At 34.5% G+C, this 26,560-nt stretch overlaps 2 protein-coding genes across 2 annotated transcripts; both read right to left on the bottom strand.

Moving 5' to 3' along the window:
• Nucleotides 1–1,298: 1,298 nt before the first annotated feature.
• On the bottom strand, nt 1,299–6,317 carry LOC145598543 (protein DETOXIFICATION 24-like). The gene is made up of 9 exons (XM_081654916.1): nt 6,175–6,317; nt 5,797–6,045; nt 4,705–5,246; nt 3,885–3,971; nt 3,739–3,795; nt 3,424–3,662; nt 2,716–2,834; nt 1,970–2,056; nt 1,299–1,838 (listed from the first exon to the last, which is right to left on the bottom strand). The coding sequence occupies exons 1-9, from the start codon at nt 6,184–6,186 to the stop codon at nt 1,800–1,802; spliced, it is 1,431 nt and encodes a 476-aa protein (XP_081511042.1). The 5' UTR covers nt 6,187–6,317; the 3' UTR covers nt 1,299–1,799.
• Nucleotides 6,318–8,289: 1,972 nt separating this feature from the next.
• Nucleotides 8,290–12,259, bottom strand: LOC145599318 (uncharacterized). The gene is made up of 3 exons (XM_081655717.1): nt 12,067–12,259; nt 11,182–11,300; nt 8,290–8,707 (listed from the first exon to the last, which is right to left on the bottom strand). Exons 1-3 carry the CDS (start codon nt 12,155–12,157, stop codon nt 8,594–8,596), a joined length of 324 nt encoding a protein of 107 aa, XP_081511843.1. The 5' UTR covers nt 12,158–12,259; the 3' UTR covers nt 8,290–8,593.
• Between the last annotated feature and the right edge of the window lie 14,301 nt (nt 12,260–26,560).

The following is a 26,560-nucleotide window of genomic DNA, read 5'->3' as shown; positions in this document are numbered from 1 at the left end:
GATGAGTTTTTCATTTTGTTTAGTTTGGTATGTGTTTTGGGTTTTCTTTTTTATTTTTTCCTTGTGTAGATTTTGATTTAAAACAAAGTAGATGACGTAAACTTCTGCCCAAGCAAATGAAGGAGTAGAGAGAGGGGAATTGCAGTTGATAAGTTTCGAGCAAACATATGGGACAATGAGCGATATCCAGGATATTTCATGAAATGGATAGGGACTCTAACTCCAGTATGTCATTTAATAAGAAGACTCACACGTCACTGGTTGTATCAGAGGCTTCTAAAAGAGAAAATAAAAATAACTGCATCTTTATTTAATTGCATTGAGGATATATTGCATGAACATAACATTTGGGGATCACTTTACCTGATGTTGTTTCAAGAATGAAGACACACTACTTTCGAAGTTTATCTCTCAAGCAAGAGTTAAATAAAAGATAATTTGATGAGTGCTTTTGTATGAAGTATGGTCTAGAAAAGTAATATTTTTGTGCCAGGTAAAGTAATTGCTTCCTTCTTTTCTATCTCTCTCTCTCAACAATCCCTGATAGATTTTTTTTAATCATATGACATATGGGCATAAACAACTAACATACTTTCTTTTTCAGTTTTTAATTGCACCATCTGTGATTCCACGCTTGTCAAATTTTATTTTAACGACTAATATTTAATTACACTTAAGTAAAATTTATTAAAATTTTATATTTGTAATGTAGATATCAAGACAAATCTAACCAAATCCCACATGACTATATACTTAAAGTTAAATCACAAAAATATAATTAAAGTTTATTGTGTGAATGGTGTAAAGTCCAATGGTGCAATTAAAAATTGGAGGAAGTATACACTTCCATTAAGCTAGACTAAAAAAAAACAAAAGTGTAACTATAATAAATACATTGATGTTTCACACATAATTATTTTTGTTTTGAATTAAGAAAGTGTATTTATATGTTTTATTTAAGGAAAAATTGGTAACAATAATCCCAACTTTTATGTATTCGTTTTAAGTAATCCTAACTTTGAACTATTTTTAAATAATCTGAACTTTACGGCGAATTTGCTTTTATTGGTCCCAACCGGTCATTAATTTGAGATAACAGGTTACCTATGTATGGAGTATATATCTAAATAAGGTCCCCTTACCATCATGCCACAATTAAACAAAGCATTTCGAACACTTGCACTCCAATGATTTTGTTCCTATGTAACACTTGCACTCCAATGATTTTGTCCCAATGTATCAATAATGTCTTATGTCAAAATATAGTCTAAAGAATAATGCTTCTTACTATGGCTTCTTACTAATTTTAAAATAAGGTCCCCTTACCATCATAAGACCAACTTATAGGTGGGTTGGGCCAAAGAGAAAGACACATGTCTGAAGTGAATTAGAAAAGTGGTCTAATGATGGCACGACAGTCTTATACAAATGTTTCTCACAACTCAGGGTTTTGCCGGGCAAAAAAACTAGTTATTACATACAAAAATAAATAACCTTTCTTTCTACAAGCTCTTGCTCCACATTGAGTCAGCAAACTTCTTGCACTTGGTTGCGAGTCTTGCGACAAACCTTGCAATGAAGACGGGAAGTAAGATGATTAAGTTCAGCAATGCAACTCTTCAAAAATGTAATTTGAACCCATATTCGATGAATTATGACCCCGAGGTTGCAGCAATAACAAGCCTTTTGAGCTTGGGTACAAATCAGCTTCTGAAGCACCAGAAGTGGTGACAATAGTCATAATAATGAACTTTCTTCTCAAATCATTGATAAGAATTCTGGATCAAGTTCTTATCTTATCACGAAAGATGATACAAACGTTTCGACGCCTTTTTAACCTGTAAGTTGTGTACAGTCTGATAAATTAGCATATATGATGAGGAGTTGAAGAGGAGCATACACAACTTTAAACTTAAAAACAATGCTGCAAGTAAATCAAACCACATATGAGTGACTGAATTGGCATTACCTCGTCCACCCAATCAATTTTCCATGTAAGGTAGAGAAGTGCAATCGTTTGTGTTACCATTCCACACATCATTCCTATCCATATTCCCTACAACAAAACAAAGAAGTTCGTAAAACAGCAACATCATCTGCCTCTCTGTCTTCATTTTGACATGATTCACATAATCTAAGTGGATTATTTTTTATGGCATCATGCTAGGTCCTCTTAGTGCAAATTTGGTTATGGATATATTAATGGTTGAAGTTAAGCAGTGGCTAAAAAAGAAGTTTTACAAAAGTAAAAACGGAGGAAGTGTTAGTTGCATATACTAAAACAAATGTATGGTACCTTTCACTCACAATTGAAAAATTACAAGATCAATCGAACAAATCCTAGAAAATAACTTTTTGTGAATTTGTATCATATTCTTAGCTATGAGGGGTTAGGACAATAAAAAACTATTTCCCGACCAAAGGAGTAACATAATGGCTAGTAATTTCAAACTTTTTGGTGGCAAAAATGTACTGGTATTTATATACTTCAAGAGTTCAATGTTTTCTCAATGCAACAAACAGAGTATCTAGGAACTGATTTCAGTTTATCATTAGAGACTCTATGTTCAGTCCACTGTTTTCATCAGAGAAGGAAAAAAAAAAATTGAGTCTCAGACAATTTTGATAAGAAATAGTGTAATTTGTTACTTGATTTTATTTAATTTCCATCCATTTAAGTATTCACAGTTATAGGAAGGGTTGAGAGTTTCTTACTTTAACCTCCATATGAGCAGCATATGCCAGTAGAACTCCAATCGGGATCCCGATGACATAATATGAACAGACATTAACAATTGCAACCACTCCTTGTGATCCACAGCCAATTGCAACTCCTGTGTGGAAACAAATCTTTAGATATAATATAAACAAGTAGGTTAACTAAAGATTGACTGAATTATCAGAGGTCAAACTATAGCTTTTACCGATGTAAAAAGAACAGACTATGAACAATGTTCCAAAACTTTCTACTTTAACTATGTAATTACACTTAAGTTTGAAACATGACATCCGAAGAAAGTAAGGGTTAGGAAACATGAGCTTAAGAAATGATGTTCGGATTCTTCATTACAGCTCACGTGTTCATGTAGGATGCTTGACACTCCAACTGGGCATGAACACTTCAATTTTGCAAAAGGAAGGATATTACTTCCTATCACATAGATAACAAAGAAAGTACATGTTTTTGTATCCATGTTGAAGCTTTGGGCACTCATAACATGTCCAGATGTCCTCATGTCTTAAAGTTAAGAACATTTACATTGGATTCTTGAAATATTAAATTATGACACTCGAATCTTATGCCTAACCATCATAACAGGCCAGACTGATAGAAATGAAGAAATATATCACAAAAACACGAGGCAAGAATGACAAACAACATTTAGATTGATGTTAAGCAACGGTAATGACAATATTACTTACCTGATAATACTGGTCCAACATTGTTTAGTAGAATCGAAAATGCAAGGGGGACAGAAAGGTCAGACACAGCTTTTGCAACTTCTTCACTGCTTGTAAACAAGTATGAAATTTGATGGCCAAATGCCAAACATAAAATCCAAAAGAATATGCCAATAATAACTGAGGTGTACAAGATCACGTCAACTGAAAATTTCGCTGCCTTGCCATTTCCTCTTCCTAGTTCATTTGAAACCCGAACACTACACAGAGAATTGTATGCAATGAGTAATGTTCATCCAATAAAATAAGCCAAGTAATTGATAGTAAAAGGCTTACCATACAGCACCCAGAAAGCCAAGGCATATCATGAGCTCCCATGTACTCACATTTAAGCTGCAAAAAATTTATTCAGTTAGATTGAATTCTGCAGAGTGAGCAAAGGAATTCACAAGGAAAGCGATAATTCTGATCAAAATCCTTACCAAATTGAGAAGGCAGAAATGGCAACTGTTGCATATTTCATGTATCCTGCTAATAGAACTAAAATGGCATTGTACCACACCTGGATGCTATGGAAGATATAGAACAAAGATCCAATTAGCACAATGTAAAGTACAAATCTTCGATTAGAATCCCATTACAGAAAAGGTTAGGGGAGCAAGCAGAGAAAGCGGTATATGACAATTGAAAGAACATTTATCTTCATTCAGGTTTAGAAAAAATGGTTTATGTCAATGTCTTCAAAAATTTCTCCGTGCACACTTCAAAGAATTGGCAACTTATATATATTCATCAGCTAAAGTAGTCTTACAGTTTGTTCATCACTCACGATCTAGTAAACTATTTAAAGTTTATGATATGTTGAATACCATTACATCTTCAGACAGCAACTTATCTCAAATTAGTCAACTATGAAATAACTTGAAAGCTCATTAAAGTCCATAAAATAACATTTTATACAGAGAAATCATGATTGACTGATGTGAATAAGTATATATTAGCAAACCACTATGTTGACAAACTGAATGATTTATGAACAAACACCATTCTAATGTGCTTTCATTAAATTAAATGGTGTAGGATTGTTGAAAGAGGAGGCACATTTTAACTGTTCATGATCAAGCACCAATTCCAATATTAAAGTAAGATGATCATGAAAGCTTGAAATTTGGTTTTCGACATAACATTCCTTTTTTTTTTTTTTTTGTTAAAATCTGGAGTTTCAATGTTAGTTGATTATACAAATATTCCACTACAATTTGTGTGACTGAGAAATGTTTAGTGTAGGGAGAGAAATTTTACCAGAGCATTACACCTGAAGAAGTTGAGGACTTCAGGACAGGCATTAGATCAGTGAATGCAGCTCTATCGAATCCTCTCCATGTAAGTGGACACCAACCTCCAAATATGTACACAACCTCACCAAGCACCTTCACCGCAAATGCAATGATCAGGGCAATCATTACCCCAGGAAGCCCCCAATCCATTATGTACACAAAAATCCATGACAGCAGGGCATGAACGAAAAACAATATCCCAAACAGCCAAGTAACCACCATATTCTTATTTTGTGCTTGCAAATACATCTGCATTGTCATGCCAAAAACATTGAGATACATAATGGGAATGAACCACAAAGATATGCTTCCAGCAGCCACAGCAATATCCTCTTCTTGTCCGAGAAGTCTCAGGAGAGGTGTAGCAAAAATGTAGAATGGCACCATCATTGTTGCAACAGCAGTATTAACAATCCATGATCTTTGTAAGTGCACTCCCATCATGTCATATTGTTTCGCTCCAAAAGATTCTCCACAAAGAGTCTCTGTAACACTTGCCATTCCTAGCTGAAGAAAAACCAAAATGATAAAAAAAATTTAATGCTCGCAAGGGCTGTAATGCATTGCACCTAGCTCATATTACATATTATGTCTTCAGCGTTCAGCCTTCCGATTGATTTTGAAGTAAGCACTAACAAAGTTGACATTGAGGCCATTTCTTTCACCCCAAAGGCCCAAAAAAAACTCAAAAAACAGAAATTCTGAAAGTTGAGATAAAATCCGAAGAGTTGAGATAAGGGAATCCATCAAGTTCATTGCACAACTAAGTTTATGCAATTCCAAAGTAATAAGTTCAGATAACGAAAATTTAAGAGAAAAGAATGGTTGAAACTCAGAAGCCAACATTAACCTGAGTCTTAAAATGACATGAAGAATAATAAACCCAAAGTCCTGAGCAACATGATTATAGATGAATTTTGTTTTAACAATAAGCATCAAAAAACACATTAACATAGTTTCTATCACATTGCATACAAGAACAATACTAGTACAATATGCAAACTAATATTGATGCAAAATGATATTAAGAAACAAAGGGATAGATGAGATTAATTACCAAGATACCATTGGCAAAGCGCACTAGTATAGTTTGTACAAGAGCATAAGCAGCAAGATCCACTTCTCTAATATGCCCAAATGAAGCTTGTGAAACCACATAAGCTCCATACGTCGTTACACGACACACCATTGCAGGGAATGCAATTGCCCATACTCGTTTCGATTCTTCCCAAACTCTTTGCTTAAAGTGATCAACCTTTTCATCTTCACATACAAGGAGCCTTGCTTCAGGACCCGAGTCCATCCTCTGCATACAACAGATTTTGCACTAGCAAACTTCAAAAGATGGAGGAAAGAAAAGAGAAGCTAACTCAAAAGCCAAAAGATCTATCTGTCAATTTAAAAGGGTCTTCAGAAATCAAAAGCAGTAGTTTACCTCATTTAGCATTAGACCAACACTCTACCCTTTTGGAAAGCCACGCTAAATGGTGGTAATGATAATGAATTTAAGTGTACAAGTAAATTTTTGCAGATCGATGATAACGACCTAATAAAATAAAACACGTACTTGTATTTGATTTCGCCACAAGAATTTTTCTATACTATTACCAAATGTGCCGGCTCATTTCTGACAATCAATCATAGGATATTTATTTTTTTATTATTGCAGTTTATATAAATAAGAAATGAAAACAAATTAATTAGATCTGAAAAAGTGCTTAAGTTAAATTTAATCTGCCAACTTGCCTCTAATTTCTTTGATATGATTTATAATAAACTGCTAAATAACACATAATATTCCAAAACACAAGTCAAAGGTTAACACTTGCACTTCATGAACTAACAAAAATATTTTTTATTTAATAAAGCTACATAAAATAAAATAAAATAACTAAAAAAGGAAACTAACGCACGCACTGACGCATACAGCATACTACCTACAAAAAATGGAGTCAAAAAAAAAAATGCCTTCTAAAGTAATTGAAAAGACAATATCCATAAAGAAGGAAAAGTGAACTGGAGATGAACTTTGTACATTTGAAGAATTGAAGTTACCAAAACCTTGAAAGTAAGTTGATACATGCGGCTTTTACCGCCACAAATGTCAACTGCTAAAATCTACTCTGAAAGGATTTATTATAAGGCTATAAATTTTGTGGATGTTTTTATTCAATAATTGAGTGAATGTTTGTGAGAGTAAATACAAAATTATTGGCTAATATTTTATTCAATGAATTCAATCTCATTTACCTTTTTCATGGCTTATATTAATGACCAATCAATATATCCAATTCTTATCTTGAATTTTACTCATCCTTTCCATTAAATTTTGGCATGAATTTGATTTAGAATATGTTGAGAGATGAGGTCTTTAATTACATCAAAGTATCAAACTCGATTTAAAAAGGCAATGAGGCACCAACAGTTTCTTACTTGACAACTTTGTCGACTAAATTGGCAATGTTTTGGTACATAAATGATTTCGGTTTCTCTTTGCCAAAAAAAAAAAAAAAAAAAAAAAAAATTGATTTCGGTTTCTTATCACCACAGCTTCATTATCCTCAAGTATCCGTAGTTTCTGGGGTAGTTAAATCACACTCTCTTGTGAAATCATGATCTTATTATGTTAACAATCCATTAATCCTGTATTTCATTCAAAAAAATAAGTTTTGATAATTAAGATGAATAGTTGAAACAAAGAGTTTGTTTTCCAGGTGCAGAAAAAAGCCTTTTCATGAAAGTGATTTCAAATCCAAAATCATCATCTTAAAACTAATTACTTTCCTGCTTCAACAGGCGTACTTGCAACCAGCTAACATACTTCTGGAGCGGATTTTTGTTGATCCAAAGTACAAACCCTTATTCTCCGCAATGTGACATTAAGAGTAATCTCAAGGTCCATCTCTGTAGCCAGGTTCTTTCCAATTTTTGGAGATGTCAATGCACTGATCGGAGCATTTGGCTTGGTATCCCTCGACTTTATGCTGCCTGTCATTTCTTCTACTTGACTAACCACCCAAGAGAATTTTCATTTTTTTGGTTGAATCTCATCCTTGGATCTGTCTTCTCCTTGATTATGGAAATTCTAATGAAGTTCATCCCTTCGATTGTCTTCCTAATTCTTTGAGGCTGCCTTTAGTAGCAAACGCCAAACAGACAAACAGTACTTGGAAATCATCTTCAAGTTACTAAGCTATAAATACATAATTCTTTTTCTTCAATATGATCATTGAAGCTAAGTATGGAGGCCAATACAGTTATCATAGTCCTAGAGTATTATTCAATCATTACTTCAAACTGGAAAAATGATTAGGTATACTTTACAGTGGTACATCCTATGTACTCTGTACTAATATTCTTTCAAAAATTGAATGATAACCAATTGAAGAGATCGCATTAAAAAAATTGTATCAATTTTTTATAAAACACTTCCATTAAATTTTCCTGCTTGTTCACAGTTTTAAAACACACCATGTACAAGTGTACAACTACAATGAAGATAACAAAAGAGTTTCAACGTAAAAATTACGAATTTATGACATGGCCAATGAAATTATCAGCAACACTCAAATTTGCTCATGTATTCAATAAGCTATGATTTGATTACCTCATAAGTCCAAGTAAGCATTCATTGGTTCCAAAGTATAATATACTGAGTCAATCAATAGCTTTGTTAATAATAGATGATACAGTCCTAACTCATATATTGGAAAATCTATAATTTTTGGTAATGAAATTGAAAAATGAGCTTGCAAAAGGACAGTCACCGCTTTGATATGGCACTCTGGTTAAATCACTGAAATGAACTAGTAATTGAGGGTGTCGTTTGAAAAAGAGCAACTCGTAGGAAGTAGCTACTCTGGTTTATCTAAATGTCCGTACCACTGTTGCCATTTAGCAGCTGATTCTTCCGGTGTCCTAAAAGACCAAATGTGCAACTTTTCTTTCTCACGTGTTTCCAAAATATCCTGCATTCAACAGATAAATTTCACAGTTCTCAGTCAGAGTAGAAAAACAACTTGGATGAAGATTCCAGAGTCTAAATAACCAGACCAGCATATAAACGGCAGAGGGTGGGGGGGAAGCGCCTTTACAAGCAGGATATCAATAACTTTCTAAATCTCTTACTACACAAGTCATCAGAACATTTATTGCTTAAGATACAAATTGCGCAGTAGAAATCCAGGACCTAACATTTGGTCTAAACAAAAATTTTACCAAAACAAATACTAGGACCTTGCTTTTTTCACCTAAAGAAAATTAGTTTTAGAAAAATCAAGTACAGATAAGAGATACCAATGTTCATCTTACAGCTAAAAATAAGTTCAAATAACAGTCAGTAAGTTCAGAAAAAGGATGTTCGGGTGATAAATGAATAACCTTATGTTAAGCTTCTAATGAAGAAGGTAGTCATCTTATCTACACAGTTTATCCAACCTATTGGCAAGAGAATTCAATGTCAATTGAAATAAGAGTACTAGCACATGGGATTAATGATTTACACTTGCATGGAAACAGTCCTGTAAGAACTAAGAAGGTGAAGAATAAACTTTTGGCATCTAAACTAGAATAAAAGAAGTATCCATGTTTTTGTATCTTCATGTACCATTTATTACACAATTGAAACCCTAGGTGGTGCATCCTATCAATACTAGTTTTGCAAGTTCAACATATTACTCTAGTTTCCGGTATCTTCATTCTTATTATGAGTAGTATAATCTTATGACCATGCAAGTCGAATAAACATCAGAATGCAGAATTGAAACACATGGAGAGCAACAATTGCCCCATACTCCATGGCACTTTAAAATCTTCTGTTGCACTTCCAATAAAGATTTCTTGTACACCAGCATGATAAAAATATACAACATTGTGAAAGCCCCATTTAGAAAAGCGTCTGTTGTGTTGGATGGGGCATATTAAAATTGATTTTGGGATTTGTTGACTCAAATCAAGAGTGATCAAGAATCGGGATATGGTACAAACCCTCCTCCCCAGTCTCCTATTAAAGGAATATAATCATGAAAATTTCCCAATTAGATTGCAAGGTTGTCTCCATCCAAGAATTCAGTACTTCCTCCGTTGTCCCAAGTTCGAATCACTTTCTGCTTTTATCCCTTTTTTAAGTTCTACTCACTTTTGCTTTATTCCTCTTACGACAACCTTGTATTCATTTTTTCTCATTTATGAAGCTCAATTTTCGGCCTTGTTTGGTTGACAATATAAAGTAAGGGAAGTGGAATTCATGGGATTTGATAGATTGGATAGTTGTTTGGTTGACACACAAAAGCAAAAATGGAGCAATTAGAAATTCATGGGAATTTCAACTTTCCTATATTCCCAGGAATTAGAAATCCCTTACTCTCTATCTCTCTCACCCACATACATTGTCCCCATTTCCACATTCCTTAGTTTGCGTAACTATAGTAACTGAGTAGAACTCTAGAAAACGGAAGGAGTAAGTAATAGGAAAGTAGGCAGAATAGACATAGTAATTTTGATTCTAGGGAACCTAATTCAGGGAAGAGTGAAAGAGATACAAAATATGGACTCTCCTAAACAAGAGTGAGGAGGTAAGGGATAAGAACAAAAAAAGTTTCTAATGAAAAGTCAACAACTCAAACAATTTGTTAGTGTTAAAGAGGTAAGCCTGATGAAGAGCTCGTAGAATTTACTGACCATTGAAAATTCCAATCTAGTAAACTCCAAGTATCGTTTTCGTAGCCCAACCAAAATATATATATATATATATATATATATAGGGTTCTTCCGTTATGATTTGAAGAGTGATAATAAATTATTAGCTCAAGGAAAATCTGATAAGTGTGGGTTGGAGACCAGATTGTTTGAGACCTTGGTTTACCAACTACCCAATAAAAGATCCATGAAACACAAAAAAAAAAAAAAAAAAAAAAGATGTTTCCCCACTTTCAAAACCCCAAAATGTTTCTAAAATCTTACCATACTTCTTCTTATGAAACCCACAAATAGTTGGAACTTAAGGCTTTCCCATTCTTAAAACCCGACTAAGTTCATCTGGAGGGCATCAAATACATTTGGCTTCAGAATTGATAATGATGAATTACCCTTTAAGATAAAGACAATATCAGCACCTAAAAGTCTAAAACTGTCCGGAAGCAACAGTAGCAATTAATGGGATCATAAAAGAAAATTAAGTCTCATGAGCAAAATGCATGTTACTCATTATTTACAAACTTTCAACCATCCCCACCCCTCCCTAAATAAATTAAGCAAGATTGGAAGTGGCTCATGCCAACAACTAGCATGAATAAAACCAGTATGAAGTACTGACGAGTGATGAATGCAACTAAGAGATTGAAAAAAGGTCTGACTGGAACACTAATTGATGATAGGTTATAATTTTAACAATAGAAGAAAAATAGGCTAAATCAATTATCAGCAAAATAATATTGGGACAAACCTGCAATTCGGCTGAACTCTTAGTTTTCAAACTCAAGCAGTCAACAAGCTTACTCCACTTCCCTGAACAATTGTCAAGAACTCCAAGCCGATAATATTGTTGCACCTGATGAACTGGTGCTGTGGAAAACAGAAGCAGTCATTAACAAAATTTTGGATCAATGAGAAAAGAGGGTAAATCTGACATGACAAGAACACAATACAACATTATGGCTGAAAGCCTGAAACAATTTTTGAATAATATAATAATACAAGGTTAAAAGCAAGATACAGCGCAAATAGCAGCAAATCATCACTTCATCAGCAAGAAAACAGATAAGTTAATCACAGACATCTAATTTGTGATTAATTAGACTAATTTCCTTTATCAAATTGCACTGGCAGTGTGGTAGTAATTCAATTTAAGTGTCGCGATTAATACAATGTACTGTGACTTAGGGCTATGCCAATAAATTACACACCAAACAATTAACAGTTTTCCCCTTACAATCACTAGCTTTCCCACAATGTAAAAATGATACAAGAATTACTACATTCCACAAAGATTCCAATTGAAATTTTTACCAGTAACCTGTAAGTCTGTAACCTCCTAATTTAGGAAAATCAAATTTCATAAGTATAAAAATATAAATTACCACGAGGGTATTCAAGAAATTAATCAATTTGCACATATAATCAATAATTTGGAAAGCAATAAAATCCATCATTATCCGCCATTAAAAATTCAATCACAACTCTAATTAACAACAAAAGAAGAAGTAAATTCACAATGAAACTCCAACAAGGGTAAGATCAAAGTTCAAACAACTTCAACATTCATCAATTTATTGTTTGAAATAGCAAAATGAAAAGAATTTGAAAGAAGAAGAGAGGAGAGAGAAAATACAATAGCAAAACCAAAGGGCGTCGAAGCAAGGCATACAGGACAAGCGCCGCCGTGGAGCTTCACTAGGCTTTACTTCCTCCGCCGCACTCATCGCCGGGAAACCCTTTTTTACACCGCCGGTGGGGTCAGAATTTTTTTTTTTTTTTTTTTTTTTTTGACAGAAGGTGGGGTAAGATTGATTGTTGGTTATTGCCCTTATTGGTATAGCTTGCACATTTATATTAAAAAGCGTTTCTAAAAACGTCTATATGCCACTTTGCCACATCACTTACTCAACTCCTTATTATGCCACGTCATCCATTCAACTCCTCAATATGCCACGTCATCCACACAACCAACAACAATACTCCATGTTGTCTCAACTATATTGAAAAAAATATATGGATGCAAGGGTTCAATCACTTGACCTCTTAGAAGAAAGGTTATTGTTTAACCATTTAGGCTATTGTCAATTATGCTTTAACCTTCACAATAAATAATATTATACTACAAAGTAATGAAGACACATAATGCATATAAACTATTCAATGCTCTTTGAAGTTAGCAATTGTATAACTATAAAAGTAGTAACTCGAGGCAACACTCGGGCTATTCACTAGTTTATATATATATATAGAAGGGAGTTTTTTCCCGAGATTTTAGAGCGCCACGTAGGATTTTTATTTTTTAAAAATTATTAGAGCGCCACATAGGATTAATATTTTTAAAACGCTACAATAGGATTATGCCACCTAAAATAAGTTAACGTGTCACGTGGGATTATAAATTATAGCTATATCCAATAAATAATTCAAGTGCCACAGGGAGTTTTTTCCCGAGATTTTAGAGCGCCACGTAGGATTTTTATTTTTTAAAAATTATTAGAGCGCCACATAGGATTAATATTTTTAAAACGCTACAATAGGATTATGCCACCTAAAATAAGTTAACGTGCCACGTAGGATTATAAATTATAGCTATATCCAATAAATAATTCAAGTGCCACATAAGCATAATTGACCAATGAGATTTTAATAGTTACATTAATTAAATACGAAATATTATCTTTTGAGATTAGGAATTTTATCTAATATTTTAAAACGAATACGGAGTAAATGATATATTATGTACAACTAATAAAATAACAAATGTAATCACATAAATATGAAAAACATTTTTAAAAAATAAATAGATCGACCCGTGCATAGCACGGGCTTCATCTAGTTTTATTATAAGTAGAGCAATTAACATACGCGATGCGGATTCATAACTAATTATATCTAAAAGGAAAAATTGCCCGCAATAATCCCACTTTTGAGCCGTCCGTTAAAAATAATCTGCTCATAATGGTCCAAGTGACCGATAACCTGTTAAACAGGTAATTTGTTTTTTTTATGGTTTAAGGTACAAGTGTCACTATATAATTTGTCTAAAATTATAAATTTGAAAAAATTAAATTATAAAAAAAAATAAAAAATAAAAAATAAAAAATGGCAGCCACAGCCACCCATTCCCCAGCCCCAGCCACCAATATCCATCGAATTGCATTCACCCATCGTAAGATCGAAGCTCGCATTGCAAGATTTGTCATCGACGGCACTACTATCGGTGGTCTGGGCGGCGAAATCGAGGCGGGGGAAGTTAAGGGAGGCTGAAATTAAGGCGGGGGAAGGGGGCAGGAATCGGTACAGGGGTAAAGGAGGTCGATCGGTCTTGGAACGAGGGAACGACAAAGAAGTCAAAATCGGAACGGGGGAACGCAGAGGTGTCGAAATCGGGACAGGTATTGCACAATCGAGGGTGAGTGATGATTCTTGTTCGCCGGTAAGTTCTGCTTGGGTTTTCTAGGGTGGAGAGGATCTAGGGCGTTGGTGGTTCAGGGGAGGGGGGTCAAGTGGCGACGGCGACGAAGTTGGGTTGAGGAATAGGGTGGCCGAAACCGCGGGGACAGTCAGGCGCCGGGAGCTTTGGCTGGTGGGGTGGTTTTGGTAAATAATTAAATAATTTGTTTTTAAAATTTCTTAAAAAAAATTAACTTTTTTAAAAAATTTATTTTTTTATTTTTATTTTTTTTACCAATCACAAGTCGACACGTGTCATGTAACTTGTTATAACATGTTACATGACCGGTTGGGACCATTTTTGGCGGATTGATATCAAAGGTCGGATTATTTAAAAATAATCCAAAGGTGGGATTATTTTTAGCGGATGGCTCAAAGGTAGGATTATTTCGGGCAATTTTTCCTATCTAAAAACTCTTTTGTTTTAGCTTGTTGTCCAAAATTAATAAGAGAAAATAGGTAAAGAACTTATTTATGGGTATAAATGTCCAAGACAATTAACATTAATTAGAGCAAATAAGTACGTAAATATTTTCGAAGGTTTGTCATGCCACATAAGCTTTAAAGCTAATCTTTCTAGGTAGTTAGAGTCCCAATAATTCTTTTTCATAATGTAACTAGTGTGTGGCCCAGACGATGCTCTGGGGTTTTTTTTTTAAAAAAAAAACACTTGTAATTGAATAGATAGGTTCATTATTTATTATTTATTTATTCATTATTTGTTTATAATTTTTAATAGTTTTTCGTTAAACATTTTAATAAATTATTTATGGAACAACTATTGATTAATTATACAAATGTGTTCCCGTCAAAAAAAAATTATAAAAACGTGTTCATGACGGGGCATGAGTGAAAAACGAATCATGCTAGTTTTCATTAGTTACGATGTATTTTATGCTTTATTTATTTATGATATTATTTATATGTGGAACTAACGGTAAGTTTTGGATTTGGTTCGGTTTTTAATAAGGGCCTTTAATGGTTCCAAGTTGTAGGTTGACATTAATTTGACTTCGTTTGTTTTGGTTTTAACTTTACTTTCGTTTGGTTGACTTTTGAGTTGACTTGTTTTAAACGGTTTTTGATTTTAAGTCTTCCGCTGTGTATCTTTGATAATTGCTTTAGCCGTTTTCACGGTGGCGGTAATGTCTTAGATTTTCCTAAATCGTATTTTAAAGAGTAGAATAGGTATTTAAAGGAAAGGAATTTCTAGGGTGTTACAGGAAGAGTTATTATAAACTTAAAGCAAGAGAAAAGCACACAAAAACACACGATTAGGGCTTTCCACCGGTAAAACCGATGAAATCTCCTCCAAAATTCAACAATGGAGGCTAGGGTTTTAGAGAGAGGAGAGAGAGACGAGGGTAAAAATTAGGGGTGAGCAGATTCGGGTGCCCGGTTGATTTCAATAGAACTGGTCTTGGATTTGGTTTCAGCGGGTCCTGAATTTTTGAAACCGGTTTCACCGGGTCCTGAATTTTTGGAAATGGTCTTAGTTTTGGTGGGAACTGGTTCCAAGACCGTACCGGGTACCCACTTCCTTTATATTTTTTTTTATTTCTTGTTTAAAGTTTTAGTATTTAACTACTATTTTTTTCTTGATTTTTTTAACCTGAAATTTGAACAGTAACTCATTGTTCTTGTAATTTGTAATCTTAGAAAATCATTGAAAAAAAACTTAATAGCCATTTAATTACAGTTTAAATTAAAAATGTCTCAAAAAAAATTGGTAAATCCAAGTTTCTCTTCTTGAGAAACAAAGTTTGTATCCCATGGAGTTAAATATGGAATTAGCCGCAAGTAGTTAAGGGTAAGATCGACTTTTTAAAGTTTTTTTGTGTAATTGGAAGTTGTCGGGCGTTAAGTCTACCATTTGACACAACGTTACTATGTTAACCCTACTGTAAATGAAATTTATCCTACTTAAGTTACCCCCCCCCTCCCTCTACGCAACACAACGAACTTTACCTCTGTCAATACTCCTCAGTTTAACCATCGCCTAAATTTTACCTCCGGCGAAATTGTGGTGTTATGTCATTACGTGACGAAGGCAATCCATAGATGAATGCGGTGTTCAAATTACAAAACCTAAGCTAACAACAATTAGGAAATTAATCAACCCATAACGGCGGAGTCGGTAGCCTTATATCCAATGAAGGCGGGGAACGGTGGATCTGCGAAAGGTGCTCGGTTAGGGTTTTGGCAAGGTGAGTTATCTTCCAGCATAAATTGAGAATGTCAATTCCATATATATTTGGTTGAAGAAACAATATGATTATTGTTTTAGGATTAGGATCTGTGTTTGATTTGAAAAATACAAGTGATTATCACTACTAAAATTCGGTCAAATTGCGACCGTTTTTTTTACGACCGTCATTAAAACGGTCGCAAAATATAATATTTGCGACCGTTTTTAAGGCGGTCGCAGATTTGTGACCTTTTTAAGGCGGTCGCAGATTTGCGACTGTTTTTAGGCTATTTAACAGTCGCAAAGGTATTTAAAATTTTTTAAAAAAATAATATACATGTTAAAAATAATTCTAAATAAAAAAAATTCTATTGCGACCGCCAAAAACGGTCGCAAGTTGCGACCATTGCGACTGTCATAGAAACGGTCGCAATTTGCGAACATTTGCGACCGTTTTTGAGGCGGTCGTAATTAGTTTTTTGTTTTTTTTAAAAAAAAGTGGTATAAAAAAGGATCCCACTCACCCCTAACCCTAATAATATTTCACTCAGCCGTTTTCTTTCCTTTTCATTTCTCTCTCTTCTCTTTCTTTCTCTTTTCTCTCTCCTCTCTATGCATCCCTCCATCATCTCCCTCTTCTCCATTTTTTCTTTATCTCTTCCACTTTTCTTTCTCTCCTTCATTAATTCTCTGACTTTACTTGCCGCAAATGAGAATGCTTTGCGAATTCTGTCACCGACGCCAACCTTCAACCGTCACTTCCATTACCACCACCATCACAAGCACGAGCCCACTGCACCGCCATGATCTCCACCGTCACAAGCTCATGCTTAAACAAGTTAATGGTTTTTAGGATCAAATTCGATTATGAAAAGGCTAGATCTAGACTTTTCATGGTCGAATTTGGCCTTATAAACTAAATTCGAGGTGAAATTCAAAGTCCATTCGGGGTTTGTGGTATGTTTTCGTTTTTATATTTTTTTTTCTTGTTTGATTTTTCCGAATTTGGTTTGATATTTTTTTTTCGAATTTTCATGTTCGAATGTTTGATAATTATGGTAGAATGTTTGATAATTTTTTTTAATTTATGTTCGTTTTGATTTTTTGTTAATTTTTGGGTTTTATTTTTGTTAATTTCAGTTTTATTTTCATTTTGATTTTGGGTTTGAGGTATGTTTTGCTAATTTTTATTTTGTGGTTTGATTTTGGTTTGATTTTGTGGTTTATTTTTGGTGGGTAATTTTGTGGGGTTTTTATTGTTAATTTTAATTTAAATTTTGTATTTTGGTTTAGTTCCAGGTTGTTTGGGTTAAGAGTGGCGGTGGTGGTGCGTGGGTAGAGGTGGTTTTGGGAGGTTGGCAGTGGTGGTGAGTGGGTACGGTGTGAATGCAGGCTGGGTTGCATTTGAATCTGTTCTTTTTTTTTATTTTTTTATAATTAATTAGCGACCGCCTTAAGCCGTCGCAAATATCGAGTTTTGCGACCGCTGCTCTACCGGTCGCAATTTTTCATATTTGCGACCGTCTTAGTACTTGTCGTTGAAAATAGAATAAACGGTCGCAATATTTTTGCGACCGTCAACCGGTCGCAATTTTGTTTTTTTGCGACCATCGAAATTGCATCCACCGCTTTGCGACCGTTGACGGTCGCAATAGTTTTTTGCGACCGTTTTGATATTTTTGCGACTGTTTGTGGCGGTCGCACAAACCTTAATTTTTAGTAGTGTATATTGTATTACAACCATTACAACACTTTTAAGAACATTTAACAAATTAATCATGTAACACCCTAGAAATTCCTTTCCTTTAAAATACCTGTTTTACCCCTTTTAAAATACAAAAAGGAAATTCTAAGACATTACCGCTACCGTGAATAAGGCTAAGGCAATAATCAAAGACCCACAGCGAAAAACTAATTTTAAAACCATTCAAAACAAGTCAACTTAAGAAGTCAACCAAACGAAAGTAAAGTCAACGAAAGTCAAATAAAATCAACCTATAACTTGGAACCATTGTAGGCCCTTAATAAAAACCAATTAAATACGTAAAACCTTTGCGTTAGTCTCATGAGTAACCATAGTATAAAATAAACACGTCATAAACTAATAAAAACTAGCATGATTCGCTCTTCACTCATGCCCCGTCATGAATATGCTTCAAAACCTGAAAAGCTTATCTCTACTTGCTTCCACTACCCTCCATTAAAAATGGGTCATCATAGGGCCAAGGTAAAGACATGGCCAAAACACACAAACACACACAATCAACAAACCTGAGTACATAAGCGTAATTAAACACACTAACACGCTTTCACCTAATCAACACACACTTACCTCTATGCACCTGTATACAAGCACGCATAACAGTCAACAAGACTTCTAAATTAGACACTAATTAATTTATTTAGCATTGATCACGCATCGAACGGGTTTCCAACTCTACCTCCCCCAAATAAATTGAGGTTAACTGACACGGGAGCTAACCGTGCCAGCACAAAACCACACATAGGTGGCGGAATTCCAGCGCATAATGATAATAATAAAAAAGAATGTACAACGTCCTGTACTCCGTTAGAAGTTATGATCAAATATAAAGTCACATAACTCCCCCCATATGTTCATACTCAAGGTATATACGTTCCAAGAGTTTTGGTGCGTAATCTCTTTCACTTTACGTTATTTACATATTATTAGACTTGGTGATGACTCTCAAAGCATAATAATTCAATCAACAATAATTATTCAATCAAACAAACATACCAATTTAATTCTTGAATAATTAATGACCACAAATGTTGAACCCTTTTTAAATCTACCTCAGTGTCAAAGACACCTTAAACGCATAAAGCGCCACAAATCCTATCCCTCGGTGTTAAAAACACCTTAAACGCATAAAAATTATATGAACCATAATAAAATTCTTTTTCAATATACCAAGCCAAGTTAAACATGTAGTTTAATTAAACATGAATTCTAACATGCCATAAATAAAAGTGTAGTACATATAATCATGCTTAAAGTAAAATTTTCCAATCCATATACCATCACAAATAAATCATGCTTCACAATTCAATCACCAACATAAAATAATCCACAATTCCAAACATATACCTTAGCATGATACTACTTGTAATTGATTTAAATCAAGCCTAGCATGATACTATACTACATCACCAAAATATGCTAAGTACGCGAACGTACCTCAATTAAGCCATTAAAATAATCGAGTACTCTACAACAATTCTCGAACCAAGTTTCCTACATAAAGGGACAATAATACTAAATTAATTACCCTTGTATACACGATTTCCAGCAACTTAAACTCACTTTAAACTACTTAAAATAATCTGAAAATTATTTTGAAACCCCTAATTAAACTCCTTTATAATAGGTAATCACACCCTTTTATTAAAATCACAATTATACTAATTTAAATAAAATTCCAACATTTTAAACTAATCAAAGACCCTTTAAAACTTCATCAAAATACATATGTATACTTAAATTATCCATAGAAACATTAAATTATCTCTTACCCTTTAAACTTAAGGATAAAATTTAAAGCATAAAAAAAAACTTCGTTAAAAATCTAAAACTGCCCGAAAATCATATTTAGAGGCTGAATTTGGCCAAAAGAGGGTGGTGCTCATAATTGGATGAGTTCAGAACCTGGTCGGGATTAAAACGGGATTAATATTAACGAACGGAAATCTAAAAATTAAAGCACGAATTTACGTGTTCAAAATAATCTGGAATTAAATTAAACTAATCGGTAGTTATAATCACCAAAATTTCAAAACATCATTACTATAAAAGCCCTAAATCAATTGTTCATAAAAACCCTAAAATCATGATTTTCAATAATTAAAAACCCTATGTTATAAAATTTACAAAATCTAGTTTAATCATAAAAAATACAATCTTATACTAATTAAATTAATTTCAAACAATAAAATCAAAACCCATAAATCAATAAATATAATTACACAAATTAAAAAAAAAAACAAAGGAGAAAGAAAATAAGACTAACCTTTTGTGTGGGAAATTTTGGGGATTCATGGGGTATTTATAGAGTAGAGAGTGTAGGGTTAAATTTGGGCTTATAAAAATATGGGCTTAAGTTATGGGTTTTGGAGTGAGGTATTCCAATAAGAGTATGTAGGAATAATTTATATTGCCCAATAATTAATAAACTTTTGGCCCAAAATATATATTACTTTTATAAAACCTTATATTTAAAATAGTTTAAATCTTAAAATATTTAATTAAAATACTTGAGCCCTTAACAATACATTTTAATAATACTTAAATACTTTATAAAATACATAAAAATACGGGGTATTTGACAGGCTAAAGTCGTATCACCTAATCAAAAGCATTACCTAAATCCTCTAACTAAAGTAGATAGGGAAGTAGGGTCGAATCCACAGGGAAATTGGTCTTTCTACTCCTAATTAATTAATATAGTCTAAATTATTAAAGTAACCAATTTGTTGTATATAGTGTGAAACTATTCTACGGAGATCAAGTTCAGGGAGAAAATCAATAATAAGAAGGCCTGGGGTCATAGGTTCACCAATAATTAATATTCCGGGATAAAACATAACAATCAATCAATCAACATTGCATAAATAACATGATTAACAGGCTCTCGCAATTTATTAACCAACATAGATCTAACAGGCTCTCGCAATTTACTAGATCTAAGTTCCTATTGAAAATAGCCTTTAATATCAAATTAACATCTGCTCGATTCATCAATTTAATATTGCTAGACATTCACAATCAAATTACATCTGCTCGATTCATAATCCAATTGCAAAGAATTAAAACAATTCAATAAGAAATTATCATGCAACATCAATAATCAACAATAACAAATTATCCCTTCATATTAATTATGGATCCCCCCTAAACCCTAGAATTAAACTACTCAGACATAATTAAATCTAAAACATGCATAACAATAAAGTAAGCCATAAGGAAATTGAAAGGAAGAAATTACTGAAATTAATTGAAATAGAAATCGTACCAAGACGGCGAAATTACAAAGTAGTCGAGATCAAAAGTAAAGTAGAGAGAAAAGTCTAGAGAGAGAAATATTAAGTAGAGAGAGAAAGTGAAAAGGAAAGAGTAAGTAAAAATAATTATCCTAAAACGTACTTAAACGAAATTCTAAACAACTCCTAATTAGAAAATAAGTGCCTCGACAAACAAGCACTTCCAGAAACACGCGCCCGATCGGGCGCGCCTTTTCTTCCAGCTTCCTACGCAGCAGCCTTGCCCGATCGTGCTAGGTGCTCGCACGATCGGGCGCGCCTATGCCACGCACCAGGCCTCCCTTGCTGCGCACCTCGCCCGGTCAGGGCTAAGCTTACCCGATCGGGCCCGAGTGGCTCCTCGAGGCTTGGACTTCCGATTGGGCTCGACTCCTCGGCCCAATCCCGGATCTTCTCTTCGGGTCTTGAATACTCGGTCCAAACCTCGGTATTCCAAATACCGAGCCCTTAATCACCGGCTCGATGGATCTAGCCGGCCTTGGGCTCCAACGACGGTCATGTTCCTCCAATGCTCGTAGTTGCTTCATAAAATCCCGGAAAAGTGCTCCAAAGGTGCAATTTCCTACAAAACTCAACAAACACTACGAAAACACTAGAAAACGCATATTAGTAATAAAAGTGGCTCTAACACTAGTAGAAAATACTAAATGGCAAGCGGTTCAAACCCCCTAATGGCAAGCGGTTTTGAACCGCATGCTATTGGGGGGCTTGCCATTAGCCTTTTAAATGGCAAGCGGTTCAGAACCGCTTGCCATTTGTAGAGAATGGGAAGCGGTTTTGCTTCCCATTACGCCTTAAAAAAAAATATTTTTTTTTTTTTTTTTTTTTGGTTTTTTTCAGTTAAATCGATCCATAAACAAAACATATATATTAACAACATTATTTTTCGTTAATCAATCCTGTAATTTTACAAATTTCTGTTTTTAAACAAAAATAAATAAATTAACAAAAAAATAAATTAATAAACAAACCCCTGTTACCACCACCACCAGCCCACACCACCAGCCACCACCTCTTGCTTCTTTAACCCGTACCTTGCCACCAGAACCACCTTCACCCACCTAACCCACCCACCAACATACGCGTACCCAGCCACCAGAACCCCTACCCACCTAACCCGAACCCACCCACCACCCCACACCTCCAGCCTCCTAACCCACCCACCCTATCCCAGATCTATCACCTAAACGGCTAAACACACCCCAAACAAAACCCACAACCCACCCGCCACAACCGCCTTTATCCCGTATCACCACCACCACCACCACCAAGCACCATATAACCCACGACGACCTTAAAAAAAAAAAACAAAAAAAAACAACTAACCTACCACGACCTCCACCCAAATCAGACTTGGGGCCATGAAAACGTCGATTTTCGCTTGAAACTATGGTTTTAAAGGTCAAATTCGACCATGAAAACTCTAGATCTAGAGTTTTCATAGTCGAATTTGACCCAAAAAACTTGAAAACCACACACTTGAACCATCGCCTCCTAGAATTGGGGTTTTTGGTTTGAATTTGCTCGAAATTTTACTTGATTTTACTCGATTTTACTTGAGATCCGAGAGAGGAGAGGAGGGAGACAGAGAGTGAGAAAGAGATCGCAAAAAAAAAAAAAGTGAGAAACTAATAGAGAAATGAAGAGAATGAGAAAGAGATAGAGGAGAGTGAGAAAGAGGAGATGAGAATGGAGAATCGTGAAGGAGGGAGGGGATGAGAGGAGAGAGAAATGAGAAAAGAGAATATGAGGATGAGAGAGGAGGCGTGAAAGAATGAAGGAGAGGAGGAATGAGGCCCGTATTTAGTTTTAGGGTTTTTTTTTGGAATGGCAAGTGGTTTTGGCTTGAACCGCTTGCCATTATACATAATGGCAAGCGGTTCAACCCAAAACCGCTTGCCATTATAAAGAATGGCAAGCGGTTCAACCCAAAACCACTTGCCATTACATATCTGAGGTCTTTTTTTTTGGGTGGGTTTTTCGAAGCGGATTTTAAAAATCGCTTGCCATTTGAGGCTTCCCATTTAGTTTTTTCTACTAGTGTAAAGAGCCAAAAACACTACTAATTATGACCAAGGGACGGGGGTAAAATACTTTATAAAATGAACATATCAGTATTACAAATCAACCCAGTAACAATTAAGAAATTAGCAACCCATGATTGACTAATTACTTCAACAAATTAGTCAATGATGACACATCATATAATTCACATTCATAGATTATAACGTGAAACCTTACTTGCCATGTATTTGATTTGTGAATCCTTCCTTCCTTTAGATCTGGAGACAAGTTGCTACTGGATCATCCCCCTCATATCTGGATATACCTCCAAACAGCCACTGCGACGAACACTTTGCACTAAAGATGGCAACAGGTCGGATTTTGACCAGATCCCACTGGATCCATATCCAGATCTGTTTTTGTACCTGGATCCAGATCCAATCCATATTCAATGGGTACAAAAACTAGAGATCCATATCCATATTAGTTGGATCCTACGTATCTAGTCCAAACCAGGTACTAAACGGATCCTTCATATTTTACTAAATTTGTCAAAAGAAAAAATATAGTTGTAAGGTTAAATAAATAAATAAATAAATAAAAACACATGCATTTAATTTAATAAACCACTTAATCAGAGTTTAATATTAACAAAAACAAAAATACAAGCAGCTCGAAATTCACGAAGTTAATCTAACATAATCATAGTACAAAATCAGTTCAAGTAATTAGTCAAACAAGCAACTAAAATTCACGAATTTACATGAACATAACATAATCGAAGTACATAATTTGTATATAGAGAAGGGGGCTTGATTTTGGTACGCCGGCGAGAAGAGGCTGCATTGCCAGAGTGTTGATGTCAGCTGTTAGACTTGCTTGTTTAGGTAGGGTAGAGAGAGAAAGAGTGCTTTGGGGTTTAGGGGGTAGAAGAGAGAAGATAGAATTAGGGGTTGGGGGAAGCCGTGGGATTGTGAGGGTGTTAGGTTTGAGAAAGAGTGGGCTTGGGCCTGCTTACATGATTATATTGTTGTATAATTTTATTTTATTTAAAAAAACGGGTAAACGGATCTGGATATAGGTATTTTATTAAGACCCATATCTAGATCCTTTTTTGACATAGGATCTGGATCCGACGGGTCCAAAATTTGAAGATTCATATCCTTGAAAAACGGATCTGGATCCACGGATCCGGATTGAGTATGGATCCATTGCCATCTCTACTTTACACCGACAGTATAAATTTGTTACTGTATCGTAACTTAGGAGTTACTATGCTCTTAACGTTAACTTGGATGGATGTCGAAAAACGAGATCTCACGGCAGCTTTTTAGGAATTAACACCGTCTATCAGGGTCCACATAAGTAATTTCAGTTGTCATTACGATTAGCAAAAAATAGTATTACTTTACAATTCCCAAAGTGCAAATATTTAAAAATTGTCATTAAAGAAACGCATCCTGTTTCTCAAGAGGAGAAACTCGGGTGCGCCCAAATAAATTTTCACAAAGTTCATACAAATTTCTGTAAAATTACAATAAACCAACATGAATTCCACAAAACTACATATAACTTCCTAAATTTACTAGGAGGATATATGTAACACCCTAGAAATTCCTTTCCTTTAAATACCCATTTTTACTCTTTAAAATACAATTTAGGAATATCTAAGACATTATCACCACCGTGAAAACGGCTAAGGCAATTATCAAAGATACACAGCGGAAGACTTAAAAATAAAAACCGTTTAAACAAGTCAACTCAATAGTCAACCAAACGAATATAAAGTTTAAAACCAAAACAAACGAAGTCAAATAAAATCAAACTATAACTTAGAACCACTAAATGCCCTTATTCAAAACCGATCCAAAACCAAACCTTTGCGTTAGTCCGCACAAAACATATCATAAATAAATAAAGCATGAAACACATTGTAAACTAATGGAAACTAGCATGATTCACTCTTCACTCATGCTCCGTCATGAATATGCTTCAATACCTGAAAAGTTTATCTCTACTTGTCCCCACTACTCTCCATTAAAAATGGGTCATCATAGGGCCAAGATAAAAACATGGCCAAACACACAAACACATGCAATCAGCAAAGCTGAGTACATAAGCGTAATTAAACACACTAACATGCTTTCACCTATCAACACACACTTACCTCAATGCACCTGTTTACAAGCACACACAACAATCAACAAGACACTTTAACTAGACACTAGAAATATCATTTAGCGTTGATTACGCATCGAACGGGTTTCCAACTATATCTCCCCCAAATAAATTGAGGTTAACTGACACGGGACCTAACCGTGCCAACGACAAAACCACTCAAAGGTGGCGGAATTCCTACGCATAATAATAAATACAAAGGAATGTACAACGTCCTATACTCCATTAGAAGTTATGGTTAAATATAAAACCCCATAACTCCCCCCATTGTTCATACTCAAGGTATATACGTTCCAAGAGTTTTGGTGCGTAATCTCTTTCACTTTACGTTATTTACATGTTATTGGACTTGGTGATGACTCTCAAAGCATAATAAATCAATCAACAATCATTATTCAATCAACCAAACATACCAATTTAATTCTTGAATAATTAGTGACCACATATTATTTAATGTTGAACCCTTTTTAATTCTACCTCAGTGTTAAAGACACCTTAAACGCATAAAGCGGCAAAAATCCTATCCCTCGGTGTTAAAAACACCTTAAGTGCACAAAGGCACCAACATACAAATTATTCCTCGTGTACATAGACACTTATATAGCTCATTCCACATGCTTAAAGCATCAATAAAAATTATATGAACCATAATAAAATTCCTTACCAATATTCCAAGCCAAATTAAACATGTAGTTTAATTAAACATGCATTTTAACATGCCATAAATAAATGTGTAGTCCATATAATCATGCCAAAATATAATTTTCCAATCCATAAACCACCACAAATAATTCATGCTTCACCATTCAATTACAAACACCAATAATTCACAATTCCACACATAAAAACCTTAGCATGATACTACTTGTAATTGATTCAAACCTAGCATGATTCTACATCATCAAAATACACTAAGTACGCAAACGTACATTGAGTACAATCTTAAAATCGCCACGACTAATAGAAATTGCTTACTTTGAAGTCTCCTACACATTAAAATCATAATAGAGTATTAAAATCCACTCTAAACAAATTTCCAGCAATATATATACTATTTTAAAACCCCTCATAATTTTTTTGAGGGAAAGATAGAGCATAAATTCATTAAGAGGAAAGGTCCAAATCGGCCAATGTTACAATACTTTGTGGAAAATTACTAAAACGTATAAGCTCCGAATTTCCACACGTATCACCCCTAGCTATGAGGTGGGCTACGGTGTTACAACTCCTCTTAGCACGAGAAAAC

This window comes from Chenopodium album, chromosome 20 (assembly GCF_948465745.1).
Source record: "Chenopodium album chromosome 20, dcCheAlbu1.1, whole genome shotgun sequence".
NCBI lineage: Eukaryota > Viridiplantae > Streptophyta > Magnoliopsida > Caryophyllales > Amaranthaceae > Chenopodium > Chenopodium album.
This window is presented reverse-complemented; position numbering and strand designations above follow the sequence as displayed.